Source organism: Myotis lucifugus, unplaced genomic scaffold (assembly GCF_000147115.1).
Source record: "Myotis lucifugus unplaced genomic scaffold, Myoluc2.0 scaffold_132, whole genome shotgun sequence".
NCBI classification, from domain to species: Eukaryota; Metazoa; Chordata; class Mammalia; order Chiroptera; family Vespertilionidae; genus Myotis; species Myotis lucifugus.
In genome coordinates, this window is record NW_005871180.1 from 2,176,672 (window position 1) to 2,192,959 (window position 16,288).

Consider the following 16,288-nt stretch of genomic DNA (forward strand, 5'->3'; position numbering starts at 1 on the left):
TCTGTTTTTCAGATTGGTACTTTATTATCTATCGTCAACTCACTGATGGTCAAATTCACTGATTGTTCTCTCTGCTCCATTTTTCTGTTGAGTGCCTATTCATTGTTTTTAATTTCAGTTAATATACCTTTCAGTTCTTATATTTCTGTTTGGTTCTTTATGTCGCGTATTTTTTTTTTCTGTTGACTTTTTATTTCTTTACTTATTATTGCTTGTCAAAACATTTTCGTCAAAACATTTTCATAATGGCTAGTCAGATCATTTGGGTATCATTTGGGTATCTTTTTCATCTTGTTGGCATCTGTTGATTTTCTTTTCATTCAAATTGAGATACTCTTTATTAAAACTTGTACATTTGGGGCATTATAAGACTCTGGGTCTTATTTAATCTTTTCTTTTTCCTAATGTTCTCTGACAAAGCTCTAGTAGAAGAAGGACAAGGTTGCTGCCCTGTTATGGTCAGGTAGGGGTGGGAGTCCAGGTTCCCTTCATGGCCTGTATTACAGCTGAGGGAGAGAGGAGTTGTGAATACTCTCAGGGTTGGGTGGGTATGGGTGTTCCTGCTTGTCAGTAGGCCTCCACTGATAACACCCTGGCTGGGATAGGCAAGAATGTCTACTTACTGCTCCCCGCCTGGCTTCTGAAATGGGGCGGGGACCGGGGGAGCAGGGGGTTACCTCATTGCTGCTGGGCAGCTGTGAAAGCCCTGAGTGTCCTCTCTGCTTCCTCTGAAACCATCCTGGAAGGGCAGGGTAGGGACACCTCATTATCCTTGGATGGATGTGGAAATCCAGGCTACCCACTTGTTCTCTACTGACTCTACAGGGAAAGGTGGTCCTCATTACCTCTCAGCAGGGATGAAAGTCTGGCTTCCTACACCTTCTACCTCACCCTGGAGGGGAGACTGTGGTGCCTTGTTACAGCCTCACAGTGGCAGAAGTCTAGGCTTCCCATTAGCCTTGCTGGCATAGGGTTTTGTCAGTTCTTTTTACCTGAAGTAGATTGGCTATTATCTAAAAGTTTTGTTTTGGTTGTTTTTTTTCTTTTCTTAATTTCCTTTTTCTTTTTTTTTGGGGGGGGGGGCGGGGGAGTCTGGGATGTATGAGGCAAAAAAACACCTTACACAACTCACCACCTTGGTGTTCATTGAGTCCTGCCATACCTAGCTGGTCTGTCTTCTCTCCAATATTCAGAATCATGTTGTGTTTGTTTCATACAAAAAATTTAGGACTAAAAAAAAAAAAATTAAGACTTTTAGTTTTTCTTAGTGGGATGACTGTGGAAAAGTATTTCTCCATTTTTCCAGAACTAGAAGTTTTGTACTACTTTTTTAAAGTGATTTTTAAATGCTTATTTAAAAAGACATCAAACACTTGTAATGGTGATGAAACACCCCAGAAATAAATACAAACAACCAGATTTATTTACTTCTTTTTTATAAGTGGTTCTCTATAAGCAGACAAAATTAGTTCTCATGAGATGGTTTCTTGTTTATGTGGGCTGTCCCTTAGCAGTACTTTGTACAAAATAAAATTAAAAAAATGAGAGAAGCTGAGTAATGTGACAGGCTTCATGTGGAGTCAATTTTATGGCTTCTTCTTTTCTAAAAATGTTTTCAAAAACAAAAACCTAGCCCTGGCTGGTTTGGCTCAATGGATAGAACGGCAGCCTGCAGACTGAAGGGTCCCCGGTTCGATTCTGGTCAAGGGCACATCCCTGCGTTGCAGGCTTGATCCCCAGTAGGGGGCATGCAGGCGGCAGCCGATCAGTGGTTCTCTCTCATCATTGATGTTTCTATCTCTCCCTCTTCCTTCCCTTCCTCTTTGAAATCAATAAAAATATATTTTTTTAAAACAAAACAAAACAACCTGGCCTTCTATTTGGGCTTGTATGGTACTCTGGTGATACTATATGTGATTGTTGATATGTTTGTAGCAAATTCACATGTCATTTAAGTTACTAATTTCCTGTTATGGTGTCAGGGTTTGTTGTGGGGGTTTTTTTAAGTCAGCAACCTAAAAGCCTGCAAATATTAAGGTATTAAAGCAATCCTCTATACTAATAAAAGGGTAATATGCTAATTAGACCGGGAGACCTTCCAGATGTCCTTCTGGACAAAGCCATGGTGGCAGGGCCGAGGCAGAGGCAGTTAGGGGTGATCAGACCAGGAGGGAAGGGCAGTTGGAGGTGATTAGGCTGGCAGGGGCAGGGGGCAGTTGGGGGCGATCAGGCTGGTGGGGGGGCAGTTGGGGGCGAGCAGGCCAGCATGGGGGGGGGGCAGTAGGGGGCGAGCAGGCCGACAGACAGAGTGGTTAGAGGTGGCCAGGCAGGCAGGCAGGTGAGTGGTTAGGAGCCAGCGGTACCAGATTGCGAGAGGGATGTCCAACTGCCGGTCCCAGATTGGAGAGGGTGTAGGTCGGGCTGAGGGACACACACACACACACACACACACACACACATACCCGCACGAATTTCGTGCACCGGGCCACTAGTATAAAATAAAATATAATAGTAGATTCCACATAATTTCTAATTAAGATAATATTCTTTCTAAACAGAACTGTTTCCCATGGCACTATATTCTTAATGTACATTATTTTTGGCCTTTTATTTCTATTGGGCTGTTTATCCCCTTGTTACTTTATAAAATCTCTTTATATAATCTATTTATCAATCTTTTGTTTGTACTTTGACTTGTAGAAGTTCTTTCCAAATCTGTTATTTCTCTCTTGATTTGTTATTCTATCTTTTATCTTTTTTATAGCAACTGGGTTCCTAGTTAATATTTCCTCTTTCTTTAAATAGTACAGGTAGTTTTTTAGATTTCTCATTGCAAGATTTTATTGTTTTGGTATTAAATCAAATCACCTATCCACCTGGGATTTACTTATGTATGTGTCCCAGTTGTTATTTTTTCAAATGGATATTTAGTTGTGCCAGCATCATTTATTAAATCCATTTCCCACTGAATTTAAATATTTATAGGTTCTCTATTCTCATCCAGGATTTTGTCTCTTCCTATGCCCATAAATTTTATTAAGTTATAGTATATGCAAACACACACACACACACAGGATGGTAAAGATATGGTTATAAGGCTGTGTGATTTTGACAATAGTAATTAAGAATGGAGTTGCTTCTCAATGTTAACTCTATAATAAAAATGGGATTTAATGAAGAGGCCAGTTGATAACTAGCTACTGATAACTACCCCTGATGCTGCCAGATTAATTTTGCCTTTGTAAAATATTGAAAAGATAAATGTATTCCATTTTGTGCCAGGTAGTTTGATAGGGGATAATTTTTTTTCACATCAAACTTATGAGGTTAGATTTACCTATCTTTTACAGATCAGAAAATGATACTTGATCAAATAGTTAAGTTATTTGCCCAGTATTTAACTATTAGGTGGTAAACGTAGGATTAAAACACTAATGACCAGGCTTTTTCAATTGTGCCAGAAATGAAATGTTTCATGTACTAGTAAAGTACTTTTTCCCCAGTTTTTAAAAAATTTATTTTTAAATTATAGTTTACATTCAATGTTATTTTGTATTAGTTTCTGGTTTACAGAATAGCAGTTATATAATCATATACTTCACAAAGTGTTCCACCAATATTTCAAGTACCCACCTGGCACCATGCATAGTTATTACAGCATTGTTGACTATATTCCCTATGCTTTACTTTACATCCCTATCATAACTACCAATTAGTACTTCTTAATCCCTTCACCTTTTTCACCCAACCCCCTAATGGCCCTTCCTTATGGCATTCATCAGTCTGTTCTCTGTATCTATAAGTCTGTTTCTATTTTGTTTGTTCATTTATTTTATTCTTCAGATTCCACATATAACTGAAATCATATGGAAAGTACTTTGAAAACTAAAGATGTATACAAATTGATATGATGATTATATCATCATCATCTCATCATTAGCATCTCTGAGGATTTTTTTGTTTTGATTTTTATTTATTGATTTGAGAGAGAGAAACATCAATTTGTTGTTTCACTTATTTATACATTCATTGGTTGCTTTTTGTTTGTGCCCTGACTGGGAATCGAACCCACAACCTTGGGGTATCAGGATGATGCTCTAATCAACTGAGCTACCCAACTAGGGCCTCTAAGTTTTATGTTAAAACAATGTATATGCAGTGGAAAATGCACACTAAAACCTATAGCTAAATAGTTCGATGAAAAATAGGTGTTCTTTCAAGATATGGTCTATGAATAAAATGTTAAAAATTATTTCTGTTCTTTTAAACATTTGTTAGAGCCAAAGAAAGTTAAAGTAAAAAAACCAAAACCTGAATTTCCTGTGTATACGCCTTTGGAAAGTGCATATATTCAATCATATGATCATGGAACTTCTATAGAAGAAATTGAGGAACAAATGGATGATTGGCTGGAAAACAGGAACAGAACACAGAAAAAACAGGTAAATAAGCTTTTGAAATTTTATTTTGTGTCAAGTACATGCAGACAAGTACATTAAATATAGATATACAGCTACATATCTCAGTGAGCTCAGTGATCTATCACTAGAGAACCAAGTTAACCATTGCCAAGATCAAGAAATAGAACATTGCTATTATTCACAGTGGCCAAGACATAGAAACAACCAAAGTGTCTTTTGATTGACAATTGAATAAAGAAGATGTGGTACATATATGCAATAGAATACTACTCAGCCATAAGAAAAGATGAAATAGTGCCATTTGCCACAACAAGGATGGAACTTGAGAATATTATGCTAAGCATGCTAAGCAAAATAAGTCAGACAGAACGACTCAAGAATCATGATTTCACTTATAAAACTGAAGGGAACAAATGAACAAACAAGACAAATAAAAACTCATAGACACAGACATCAGTAAAGTGCTTACCAAAGGGAAAGAGGGTTGGGGGGGAAGGGGTGTTGTAAATTGTAAGTAGGGTCAAATATATGGTGACAGAAGGAGATTTGACTTTCAGTGGTAAACACACAATGCCATATGCAGATGATGTATCATAGAATTGTACACTGCAAACCTATATAATTTTATTAACCAACTAGAGGCTCTGTGCATGAATTCATGCAACAGTGGGGTCCCTCAGCCTGGCCTGCAGGATCAAGCTGAAACCGGCTCTCTGACATCCCCTGAGGGGTCCCGGATTACAAGGGCGCAGGCCAGGCCAAGGGACCCCACCGGTGCACAATCGGGGCCAGGGAGGGACACAGGATGTTGGCCAGTTGGGGAGGGCTCCAAGGCATGTCCAGCCAGTCTGCCTCATTCCTGATCAGCCAGACCCCAGCAAATCTACCAGTCGGAGCATCTGCCCCCTGACGGTCAGTGGACATCATAGCAACTGGTCGACTGCCCTCTGGTGGTCAGTGCACGTCATAGCAAGCGGTTGAGCGGCCTTAGCATATCGTTAGCATATTATGCTTTGATTGGTTGAATGGACGACCGGACACTTAGCATATTAGGCTTTTATTATATAGGATGTCGCCCCAATTAAAAAAGAGAGAGAGGGACAGAAGGAGGGTTGAAGGGAGGGGACATTTCCAATACACAGAAGCCTTACTCATGCTTCCTCCTTTGGCCCATGAGCCAGGAGGTCACAGTTTGATTCACTACTTTTCTTTTCTTCCAACTAGATAACTATTATCCTGACTTCTAACATCATAGATTAGTTTTTCCTATTGTTTGAAGTTTATAAATGGAATCATCCTTCATCATTTCAGACTGCTATAACAAAAATATAATAGACTGGGTAGCTTAAAGAACAAACATTTATTTCTCATAGTTCTGAAGATTGAAAAGTCCAAGATCAAGGCATCAGCAGCTTTGGTGTCTGGAGAGGGTGCTCTTCCTAATTCATAGACAGTAGTCTTCTTGCTCTGTCCTTATATGGCAGAAAAGGTGAGAGAACTCTCTGAGGTCTCTTTTATAAGGTCACTTATTTCACTTATAAGGGCATATCACAATGGGAGTTATGATTTGAGGGGAACACAAACATTCCATCCAGAATACATCCCATATGTAATCTTCCATCTACTTTCCTCTATTTAATATAATATTTGTGAGACTCATTCATTATTGTGTATAGCAGCGAGTTATTCATTTATATTGCTATATAGTAGACCATTTAGAAATTTATACAGGACAAATTATTTTTTTGTTGGAGATTTGCATTGTTTCTAGTTTTTGACCATATGAATAATTCTCTTGTGAATATTATTATACTTCTAGTACATTTTACAAAAAATGTAATTTCTATTTTTGTAGTTATGTTGCAGGGTCAACTTCAGTAAATAGTTCTAAACGAGTTTTTTTAAAATGTTTGTATCAATTTCTATGTAAGCATCATGATATGAAATTTCTAGTTACTCTACATCCTTGCCAATACTTGGTCAAGTCTTTTATATTTTAACCATTATGGTAAGTTATGTAGTGATATCTAATTATGTTTCAATTTGCATATTCTTTGATTAATAAGATTGAATTTATTAAACACTGGTATCCTCCTATACAAAGAGCCTTTTCAAGTCTTTTTGTACTAGGTTGCCTGTGTTTTTACATACTGATTTGTTATGAGTTCTTTTTATATTTCAGAAATGAGTCTTGCATATATTTCCTCCTTCTGGCTTGCCTTTTTACTGTCTTCATGGGATCCTTTTGGTGACCAAAATACCTAATTTTAAAAAACAAACCAATTCCTTTTTCTTTATTTGGTGTTTTTTGTGTTGTGTTTAAGAAATATTTTCCTATCTCATAATAAAGACTAGAGGCCCGGTGCACAAAAATGTGTGCACTGGGGGGGGGGGGGTCCCTCAGCCCGACTATGCCCTCTTGCAGTCTGGGACCCCTCGGAGGATGTCCACCTGCTGGCTTAGGCCTGCTCCATGGTGGATTGGGCCCAAGCTGGCAGTCAGACATCCCTCTGGCAGCCCGGCAGCCCTCAGGGGATGTCCACTTGCCAGCGGGGAGCAGGCCTAAGCTGCAGTCAGACATCCTTAGCGCTGCTAAGGAGGCGGGATAGGCTCCCACCACCACTGCTATACTGGCAGCCGTCAGCCTGGCTTGTGGCTGAGCAGAGCTCCCCCTGTGGGAGCACACTGACAACCAGGGGGCAGCTCCTGCATTGATTGTCTGCCCCCTGGTGGTCAGTGTGTGTCTAGTGACCAGTCATTCCCAGTCATTCTGCTGTTAGAGTCAGTTTGCATATTACCCTTTTACTATATAGGATAGAGGCCTGGTGCATGGGTGGGGGCCGGCTGGTTTGCCCTGAAGGGTGTCCTGGATCAGGGTGGGGATCCCGCTGGGGTGCTTGGCCAGCCTGGGTGAGGAGCTGATGGCTGTTTGCAACTGGTCACACCCCCTTCAGGGTGGGGGTCCCCACTGGGTTGCCTGGCCAGCCTGGGTGAGGGGCTGATGTCTGTTTGCAGGCTGGTCACACCCCCTTCAGAGTGGGGGTCTCCACTGGGGTGCCTGGCCAGCCTGCGTGAGGGACTGATGGCTGTTTTCAGGCTGGCCAAGCCCCCCAGCGACGGAAGCTCCCAGCCTCTCCTTTTTTTCTTTTTTCTTTTTTTATTCTGGGATTCATTTACCTTCTATAATTGAAACTTTGTAGCCTTCAGAGGAGCTCAGAGCCGGCCAGGGCGGGTGGGAGGGAAACCTCCTGCTCACTCCAGCTCTGTGGCCATGGCTGACTGAAAGCAGATATCTGGGGTTTATTTATCTTCTATAATTGAAACTTTGTTGCTTTGAGTGAAGCTCAGAGCCCACCCCGGCAAGCGGGGAAGCTTGGCTTCATCCATCATTGGGGCAACCAAGCCTCCTGCTTGCTCCAGCTCCGTGGCTGCAGGCTGCCATCTTGGTTGGGTTAATTTGCATATAGTTGTTCTGATTGGCTGGTGGACATGGCTTAAGGCATAGCGAAGGTACAGTCAATTTGCATGTTTGTCTTTTATTAGTGTAGATATTTTCACCCTAACTCAGTGGTTCTCAACCTGTGGGTCACGACCCCTTTGGAGGTCAAATGACCTTTTCACAGGGGTCGCCTAAATACATCCTGCATATCAGATATTTACATTATGATTCATAACAGTAGCAAAATTACAGTTATGAAGTAGCAACGAAAATAATTTTATGGTTGGGGGTCACCACAACATGAGGAACTGTATTAAAGGGTTGCGGCATTAGGAAGGTTGAGAACCACTGCCCTAGCTGGTTTGGCTCAGTTGATAGAGCGTCAGTCTGCGGACTGAAGGGTCCCGGGTTTGATTCCGGTCAGGGGCACATGCCCGGGTGGTGGGCTTGATTCCCAGTGAGGGGCGTGCAGGAGGCAGCCAATCAATGATTCTATCTCATCATTGATGTTTCTTTCTCTCTCTCTCCCCTATCCCTTCCTCTCTAAAATCAATAAAAATATTTTTTAAAATAAATAAAGATATTTTCAAATCCTTCTAGAAGTTTTAATACTCTACTTTTTACATTTAAGATCAGTTATCCCTGGAGTTTATTTTTGTGTTGGGTGTAAAGTAATGATCAAGTTTATTTTTTTTCCAAAATATTTTCATACCAATTTACCCAATACCAATTAATAAAAAGACTGCATCCTACAGCTCTACAAATATGTCTGTGTTTTCATAAAAGTGTCCATTACCATATGTTTCTATTGCCAGACTTTTCATTTTGTTTCACTAATCTACTTCTCCATCCTTGTGCTGATACCTTACAATTTTCACTACTGTGCCTTCATAATAGATATCTGGTACAGTAATTTCCCAGCTTTATTTTCCTTCTATAAGATTGCCACTTCATATTTTTGTATAAATTTTTAAAGTATCATTTTCCACAAATTATTCAGGTGCCATGTTCACTTAGAATTACATTGAGCATATAGATCCATTTTGAAAGAATTGGCATTCATACAGCATTGACTCTAAAACCCATGAGTAAATCCATTTATTTAAATCTTTTTAAAAAATTAACATATTGCAGCTTATTATGTGTACATATTACACATTTTTTCTTGGATTTATTTCTGGGTATTTAGTGGTTTTAGATGGCTTTGTGTGTGATTATCTTACTTAAATTTCACTTTCTACTATACTTGGTATATAGAAATACAGTTGATTTTTGTATCTAACAATCTTGCTAAATTTTTTAAAATTCTAATAGTTTCTCTGAATATTATGTGTGTGTTTTTTCTCTTTTGTGCTAAGAATCTCCAATACATGCAGAGTAGGAGTGATGATAGGCATCCTTGTTTCATTTTCAATCTCAAAAAAAAGCTTCATCTATAAATTTTTAATAATATTTTAAAATACATTTTTATTAATTTTAGAGAGAGGAAGGGAGAGGGATAGATATATAGAAACATCAATGAGAGAAATATCAATCGACTGCCTCCTGCATGCCCCCTACTGGAGATCAAGCCTGCAACCCAGGCATGTTCCCTGTCTGAGAATAGAACTGTCACCTCCTGGTTCATGGGCCAATGCTCAACCACTGAGCCACGCCAGCCAAGCCATCTATAAATTTTTTATATTTAACGTTAAAATTACTTATTGAACTTTTTCACCATAATAAGTCTAGCTGACATACATAGTCACCATACATAGTTACAAAAAATGTGTGTGTAATAAGAACCTTTAAGATTTACTTTGCTAGCAACTTTTAACTATGCCATACAGTATTATTATTACCACGCTGTACATTACATCTCCATGACTTGTATCCTTTTGATCCCCTTCAGTCAGTTCACCCACCTCCACACCCCACCTCTGATTAGCAGCAATATGTTTGCTTTATCTGTGAGCTTAGACTTTTTTTTTTAGATTCCACTAAAAATGTGAGGTCAGCCCTGACCGGTTTGGCTCAGTGGATAGAGCGTCAGCCTAAGGACTGAAGAGTCCCGGGTTCGATTCCAGTCAAGGACATGTACCTTGGTTACAGGCACATCCCCAGTGGGGGGTGTGCAGGAAGCAGCTGGTTGATGTTTCTCTCTCTTCGATATTTCTAACTCTCTATCCCTCTCCTTTCCTCTCTGTAAAAAAACAATAAAATATAGTTTAAAAAATGTGAGGTCATTTGTGAGATCATATAGTATTTGTCTTTCTCTAACTTATTCTACATAGTATAATACCCTTTAGGACCATCCATGTTGTGGCAGATGATAAGGTTTCATTCTTTTTTGTGGCCAAGTAATATTCCACTGTATAGATATACCACAGTTTCTTTGTCCATTCATCCATTGGTGTACATTTAGGTTGTTTCCTAAGCTTAAGTGCTGTAGATAATGCTGCAGGGAACATGGGGGTGCATGTATCTTTTCCAGTTGTGTTTTTGTTTTCTTCAAATAAATACCCTCATGTGGGATTGCTGGGTCATATGATAGTTCTGTTTTTAATTCCAGCCACTATTTTCTATAGTGGCTGCACCAATTTGCAATCCCTCCAAAGTACCAGAGGATTCCCTTTCTCCACATCCTTGTCAACACTTTTTGTTGATTTATTGATGATAGCCATTCTTATAGGTGTGAGGTGATATCTCATTATAGTTTTATCTTGTATTTCCCTTATAATTAGTGATATTGAGTATTTTTTTTCTTATGTCTGTTGGACTCTACAGAAATATATGATTGGGTCCTCTGCCCACTTTTTAATCAGATTGTGTTTTTGGTGTTAAGTTTTATGAGCTCTTTATATATTTTTAATATTCCTTAGTGGGTATCATTGGTGAATATCTTCTCCCATTCATTAGGTTGTCTTTTTGTTTTGTTGATGGTTTCATTTTCTGTTCAAAAACTTTTAAATTCAATTTAGTCCCATTTGTTTATTTTTTCTTTGTTTCCCTTGTCCAGGGAGACATATCCAAAAACATATTGGTAAAAACTATGTCCAAGTAATATTCCACAGAGTAATATGTCACAGAGTTTTAAAGAGATAGTCTTTACCTCATTGTATATTCTTGCATCCTTTTTCATAGATTAGTTGACCATATAGGTGTGGGTGCATTTCTGGGCTGTCTGTTCTCTTTCATTGATCTATGTGTCTGTTTCGATCCAGTACCATGCTGTTTTGATTACTAGAGCCTTGTAGTTTGATATTAGGTAGTGTGATACCTCCAACTTTGTTCTTTTTTGTCAAGATTGCTTTAGCTATTAGCAGTCTTTTGTGGGGGCTTGTTTGTTTGTTTGATTTTAGAAATTTTATAATTATTTGTTTATTGGTATTTTAATAGGAATTGCTCTGAATCTGTAGATTGTTTTGGGAAGTGTGAACATTTAACAATGTTAATTCTTCTTATCTGAATAAAGCATATTCTTTAATTTATTTGTAACTTCAGTATCTTTTGTACTTTTCTGATTACAGGTCTTTTACCTCCTTGGTTAAATTTTTTCCTAGGTATTTTTTAAAATATAGTTTTATTGATTTCAGAGACAGGAAGGGAGAGATAGAAACATCAATGATGAGACAGAATCATTCATTGGCTACCTCCTTCACGCCCCCTACTGGAGATTGAGCCCACAACCCAGGCTTGTGCTCTGACCAGAAATCAAACCATGACCTCCTGATTCATAGGTTGATGCTCAACCATTGAGCCACACCAGCCAGGCTAGGTATTTTTTTATGCAATTGTAAATGGGATTGTTTTTAATTTCTCTTTTAGTAGTTTGTTATCCTATATAATAAAAGGCTAATATGCAAATTGTCCTTTCTGGAGTTCGACCTACTGCAGGGGTCCTCAAACTACGGCCCACGGGCCACATGCAAATACAAATATTGTATTTGTTCCCATTTTGTTTTTTTACTTCAAAATAAGATATGTGCAGTGTGCATAGGAATTTGTTCATAGTTTTTTTAAAAACTATAGTCCGGCCCTCCAGCGGTCTGAGGGACAGTGAACTGGCCCCCTGTTTAAAAAGTTTGAGGACCCCTGACCTACCGGGAGTTCGACAACTCGCTATGATGTGCGCTGACCACCAGGGGGTGGTGCAGAGCGAAGGAAGGCCCCGGCCAGCAGCTGGGGAAGGAAGGCCCCAGCCAGCAGCCGGAAGGCCCCGATTGGCCCTGATCACCAGCCAGACCTAGGGACTCTACCCATGCACGAATTTCGTGCACTGGGCCTCTAGTTGATGTATAAAGATGCAACCAGTTTCTGAATATTAATTTTGTGTTCTGCTATTTTACTGAATTCATTTATTAGTTCTAATATTTCTTTTTGATGGAACCTTTAGGGTTTTCTATATCATGTCATCTGTAAAAAAAATATAGTTTTACTTCTTACTTCCCAATTTGGATGTCTTTTCTAGTTTTATTGTTTGCTCTGGCTAGGATTTCCAATATTATGTTGATTGGAAGTGGTGAAAGTGGACATCCTTGTCTTATTCCTGATCTTAAAGAAAAGCTTTCAGCTTTTCACTCTTGAGCATATTGTTAACCATATAGGGCCTTTATGATTTGAGGTATGTCCCCTCTATCCCCACTTTGCTGAGAGTTTTTAGCAACAATGGATGATGGATTTTGTCAAATGCTTTTTCTGCATTCTTTGATATGATCATGTGACTTTTATCCTTTATTTTTATGTGGTGTGTCATGTTAATTGACTTACAGATATTGAATCAATGTTACCTCGGAAATAAATCCCATTTGATCATGGTGTATGATCTTTTTAATGTGTTGCTGAATTCAGATTGCTAATATTTTGTTGAGTATTTTTACATCTGTATTCATAAGGGATATTGGCCTATAATTTTCTTTTTTTAAAAAGATATATATATATTTTATTGATTTTTTTACAGAGAGGAAGGGATAGGAATAGAGAGAAACATCGATGAGAGAGAAACATCGATCAGCTGCCTCCTACACACTCCCTACTGGGGATGTGCCCGTAACCAAGGTACATGCCCTTGGCCGGAATCGAACATGGGACCCTTGAGTCCGCAGGCCGACACGCTATCCACTGAGCCAAACCTGTTAGGGCTGGCCTATAATTTTCTTTTGTGTAGTGTCTGGTTTTGGTACCAGGGTAATGCTGGCTTTGTAAAATGAGTTTGGGAGCCTTCCCTCTTCAATTCTGAGAATAGTTTAAGAAGGATAGGTATTAATTCTTCTTTTAATGTTTGTTAAAATTTACCTAGGAAGCCATCTGGTCCAAGGCTTTTGTTTGTTGGGAGTTTTTTTTTATTATTGACTAGCACCTGTCTGCACCTGTAGTCTAGATGGAATAAAAGTTCAGCAATGGAATGCCTGCCAGCACTTCCATTTCTGGAGATAGTTGCCTCAACCCCTGCCCCTCCAGGTCTCGCCCTGAGGTTAGTCAGTTTAGTCCCTTCCCATATGCTCCTGGTGCTTTTTAAGTTGCCCATGTGCTGGAGCTTTGAGCAAGTGAATGAGTCTGTGTGCTGTCTCTTTAAGTTCTGCAGTACCTTGGTCTCCCATAGCCCTTATTTCTCTGGGACACAATCCTTACTAGTTTTCACAGCCTGATGTTATGTGGAATCCTCTTTTCAGCACTGATGCCCCAGTTTGGGGAGCCTCGTGTGGGGCTGCAACCCCTCTCTCCTTAAGAGGGAACTCCATCACACTGTCTGGGTGACTCTTCTGTATTGGATATCCGCCCTTCCTACCAGTCTAATTGTGGCTTCTTCTTTATATCCTCAGTTATAGGAATCCTGTTCAGCCAGTCTTCAGGTGGTTCTCTATAATTTAGTTTTAATTTTGATGTGGCCATAGAAGAGGTGAGCACAGAGTGTATCTACTCTCCCATCTTGACTGGAAGCCCTCTATTCCCATGTTTGTGTTATTGAGTTTAAAGTTCTTTATGTATTTTAGATGCAAGTCCTTTGTCACCTATATGTTTTGCAAATATGTCCTCCCAGTTATGACTTGCTTTTTATTAAGTGATAGTGTTCATTGAAGAGCAAAAGTTTAAAATTTCAATTTTCATTTTATGAAGTTTTTTCTTTTATGCTAAGTTCTTTTTATGGCCTAATTAAGAATCTTTGCCAAATCCAAAGTCACTAAGTTTCTCCTACGTTTTTACCTAGAAGTTTGTATAGTTTTTCATCATATATTTAGATTTGTGATTGAGTTCAAGCTAATTTTGTATATAGTGTGAGGTAAGGTTGAGGTTTATATATTTTTTAACATCCAATATTCCATCACTATTTCTTTAAAGCTTATCCTTTACCCATTGCATGGCCATGGTGCCTTTGTTGAAAATTAATTGACCATATATGTATTGGTTTAATACTGGGTTCTCTATTCTGTTCTATTAATCAATATATCTCTATTTACACTAATATAAATTGTCTTGCTAATAAGCTATAAATAAGTCTAGAAATCAGAACGTGTAAATCCTCCAACTTTGTTCTTCTTTTCAAAATTTTATTGACTATAATTTCTTTATATTTATATATAAAATTTAAAATCAACTCAATCTTTACAAAATATTCTGCTGGAATTTTTACGGGAATTGAATTGAATCTGTAAATAAATTTGAGGAGAATTGACATGTTGAGTCTTTTTATCCATGAACATGGTATAGCTTTCATTTTATTTAAGTATTCTCTAATTTTTCTTAGTAACATCTTTTGTCAGATTTATATATAAGTAGTTGTATATTTGCTAATAGTCTGCATTTGTATTTTTAATTTCAATTCTAATTTATAATTTAGTTCCATTTAAGGTAATATTCCCTATATGACAACATTGGTTCTTTCAGGGAGTAATTCTTCCAGTTACTTATTTTAAATTCATCCTAAAGCCCTCTTTATCAAAATTTTAGAATACACAATGGGAGTGGTGTGTTAGTAAGTTTTTTAAAATTGATTCTTTGGTAGAGGGAAAATGCCTCAATTTGTAGTATTTGCCAATTTCAGTGGCAGTTACACCCATCAGGGCTGATTTGAAATTATGAACATGAATTCACTGAAAGTGGAGTTGGGAAAAGATGTTTAGTAGTAAAATGCCATTATATATGTGCACCATGTAGGTACAATAAATGTGAATATCCCCAAAGGCATACATAATAAAATGCAGTAAAATAGTTAGGAAGTGAAGAGCTTTGAGTATTACCTTTTGTCATAATTATAAGCTTATAAAACTTAATTTTTAATGATGGGTATGTTTAACAACTGACTCAACATTTCTGAAAGTTTAGCCATTGGCTCTCATGAGCAGGTATTAATGGACTCCAGCACACCACTATTTTGAGGACAGTTCAGTTCCTTTACCTTTTACTAAAATTCTGATTCAACTAGCCTTCATCTGTCTCCAAGATCCACTGTAGTACACAGATTATTTAGCTCTTGGCATTTAGGGAATTAGTAGATATAAGTACCAGCCTGCTTCCTGCTTCTTTTTATCAGTTTGTCTATGTTATTAAGTCATCTATTATGTTATTTTATAGTCATTTAATCTTACCTTCTTGATACATATCTAGCAAGATGACTTTAAATCAATCAAAATTATTCCATTACATGTTTAACAACAGAACCAAAAGAAATGAGCCATGGGTGCATTGGAGTACCGGAAAGACATTCTTGTTGGCAGATCTTTAATTCCCTACAACTGCCTAGGTCAGTGGTTCTCAACCTTGGCTGCACATTAGAATCACCTGGGAATCTTTTTAAAATCCTGATTTCTGGGCCTCATCCTCTAGAAATTCGGTTACTTTGTTATGGGGTGAGGCCACAACATTAGTAACAAAGAAACAGAATTTCCGGAGGATGAGGCCCAGAAATCAGGATTTTAAAAAGATTCCCAGGTGATTCTAATGTGTCGCCAAGGTTGAGAACCACTGGCCTAGGTTGATCTGTTTTATTGTTAAGAACAGGGTTTTCTTTTACAAAGCTTTTTAATGTAGTTAGCTGATAACAGCTGAAGTCTCCAGCGAGAGGTCGTGATCTGTTACCCAGCAATTAACTATTCAGCTTGCCACTGAATATTTTATCATTCTTTAGCTTAAAGTCACATTGTTATACATATACTTTCTGAAACATTTTTATATTTCCATAAATAATTTGGTTATGATAATATTAGATTTCGAATATCGTCCATTTTCAGAAGGTAAATTAGAAGTTTGCCTATTAGAAAGTCATGTATTTTGCCGAGTTAACCTTTTATATTCAATATTTTTATCACATAAGTAAAGCTTCAGGGATAAAAGGAAAACTCTTTCTAAACATTGCTTCTGAATGGATAGCAGAGAAGTCACCCTGATTAATGAATTTTTATCTGATGCTATTAAAAGTGCATTTCAGGAATGTCTTGGTCATCATGACAAA

General features: G+C 38.2%; 1 protein-coding gene across 1 annotated transcript in view; it reads left to right on the forward strand.

Moving 5' to 3' along the window:
- The window catches only part of DNAJC1 (DnaJ heat shock protein family (Hsp40) member C1), a gene marked incomplete at its 5' end in the record, with an annotated part of 113,090 nt that overhangs the window by 35,098 nt on the left and 61,704 nt on the right, over positions 1 to 16,288 (forward strand). Inside the window, one exon of the mRNA XM_023758552.1 lies at positions 4,279 to 4,442. Within this exon, the coding sequence (XP_023614320.1) occupies positions 4,279 to 4,442 (164 nt within the window). The remainder of the gene's footprint in view (positions 1 to 4,278; positions 4,443 to 16,288) is intronic.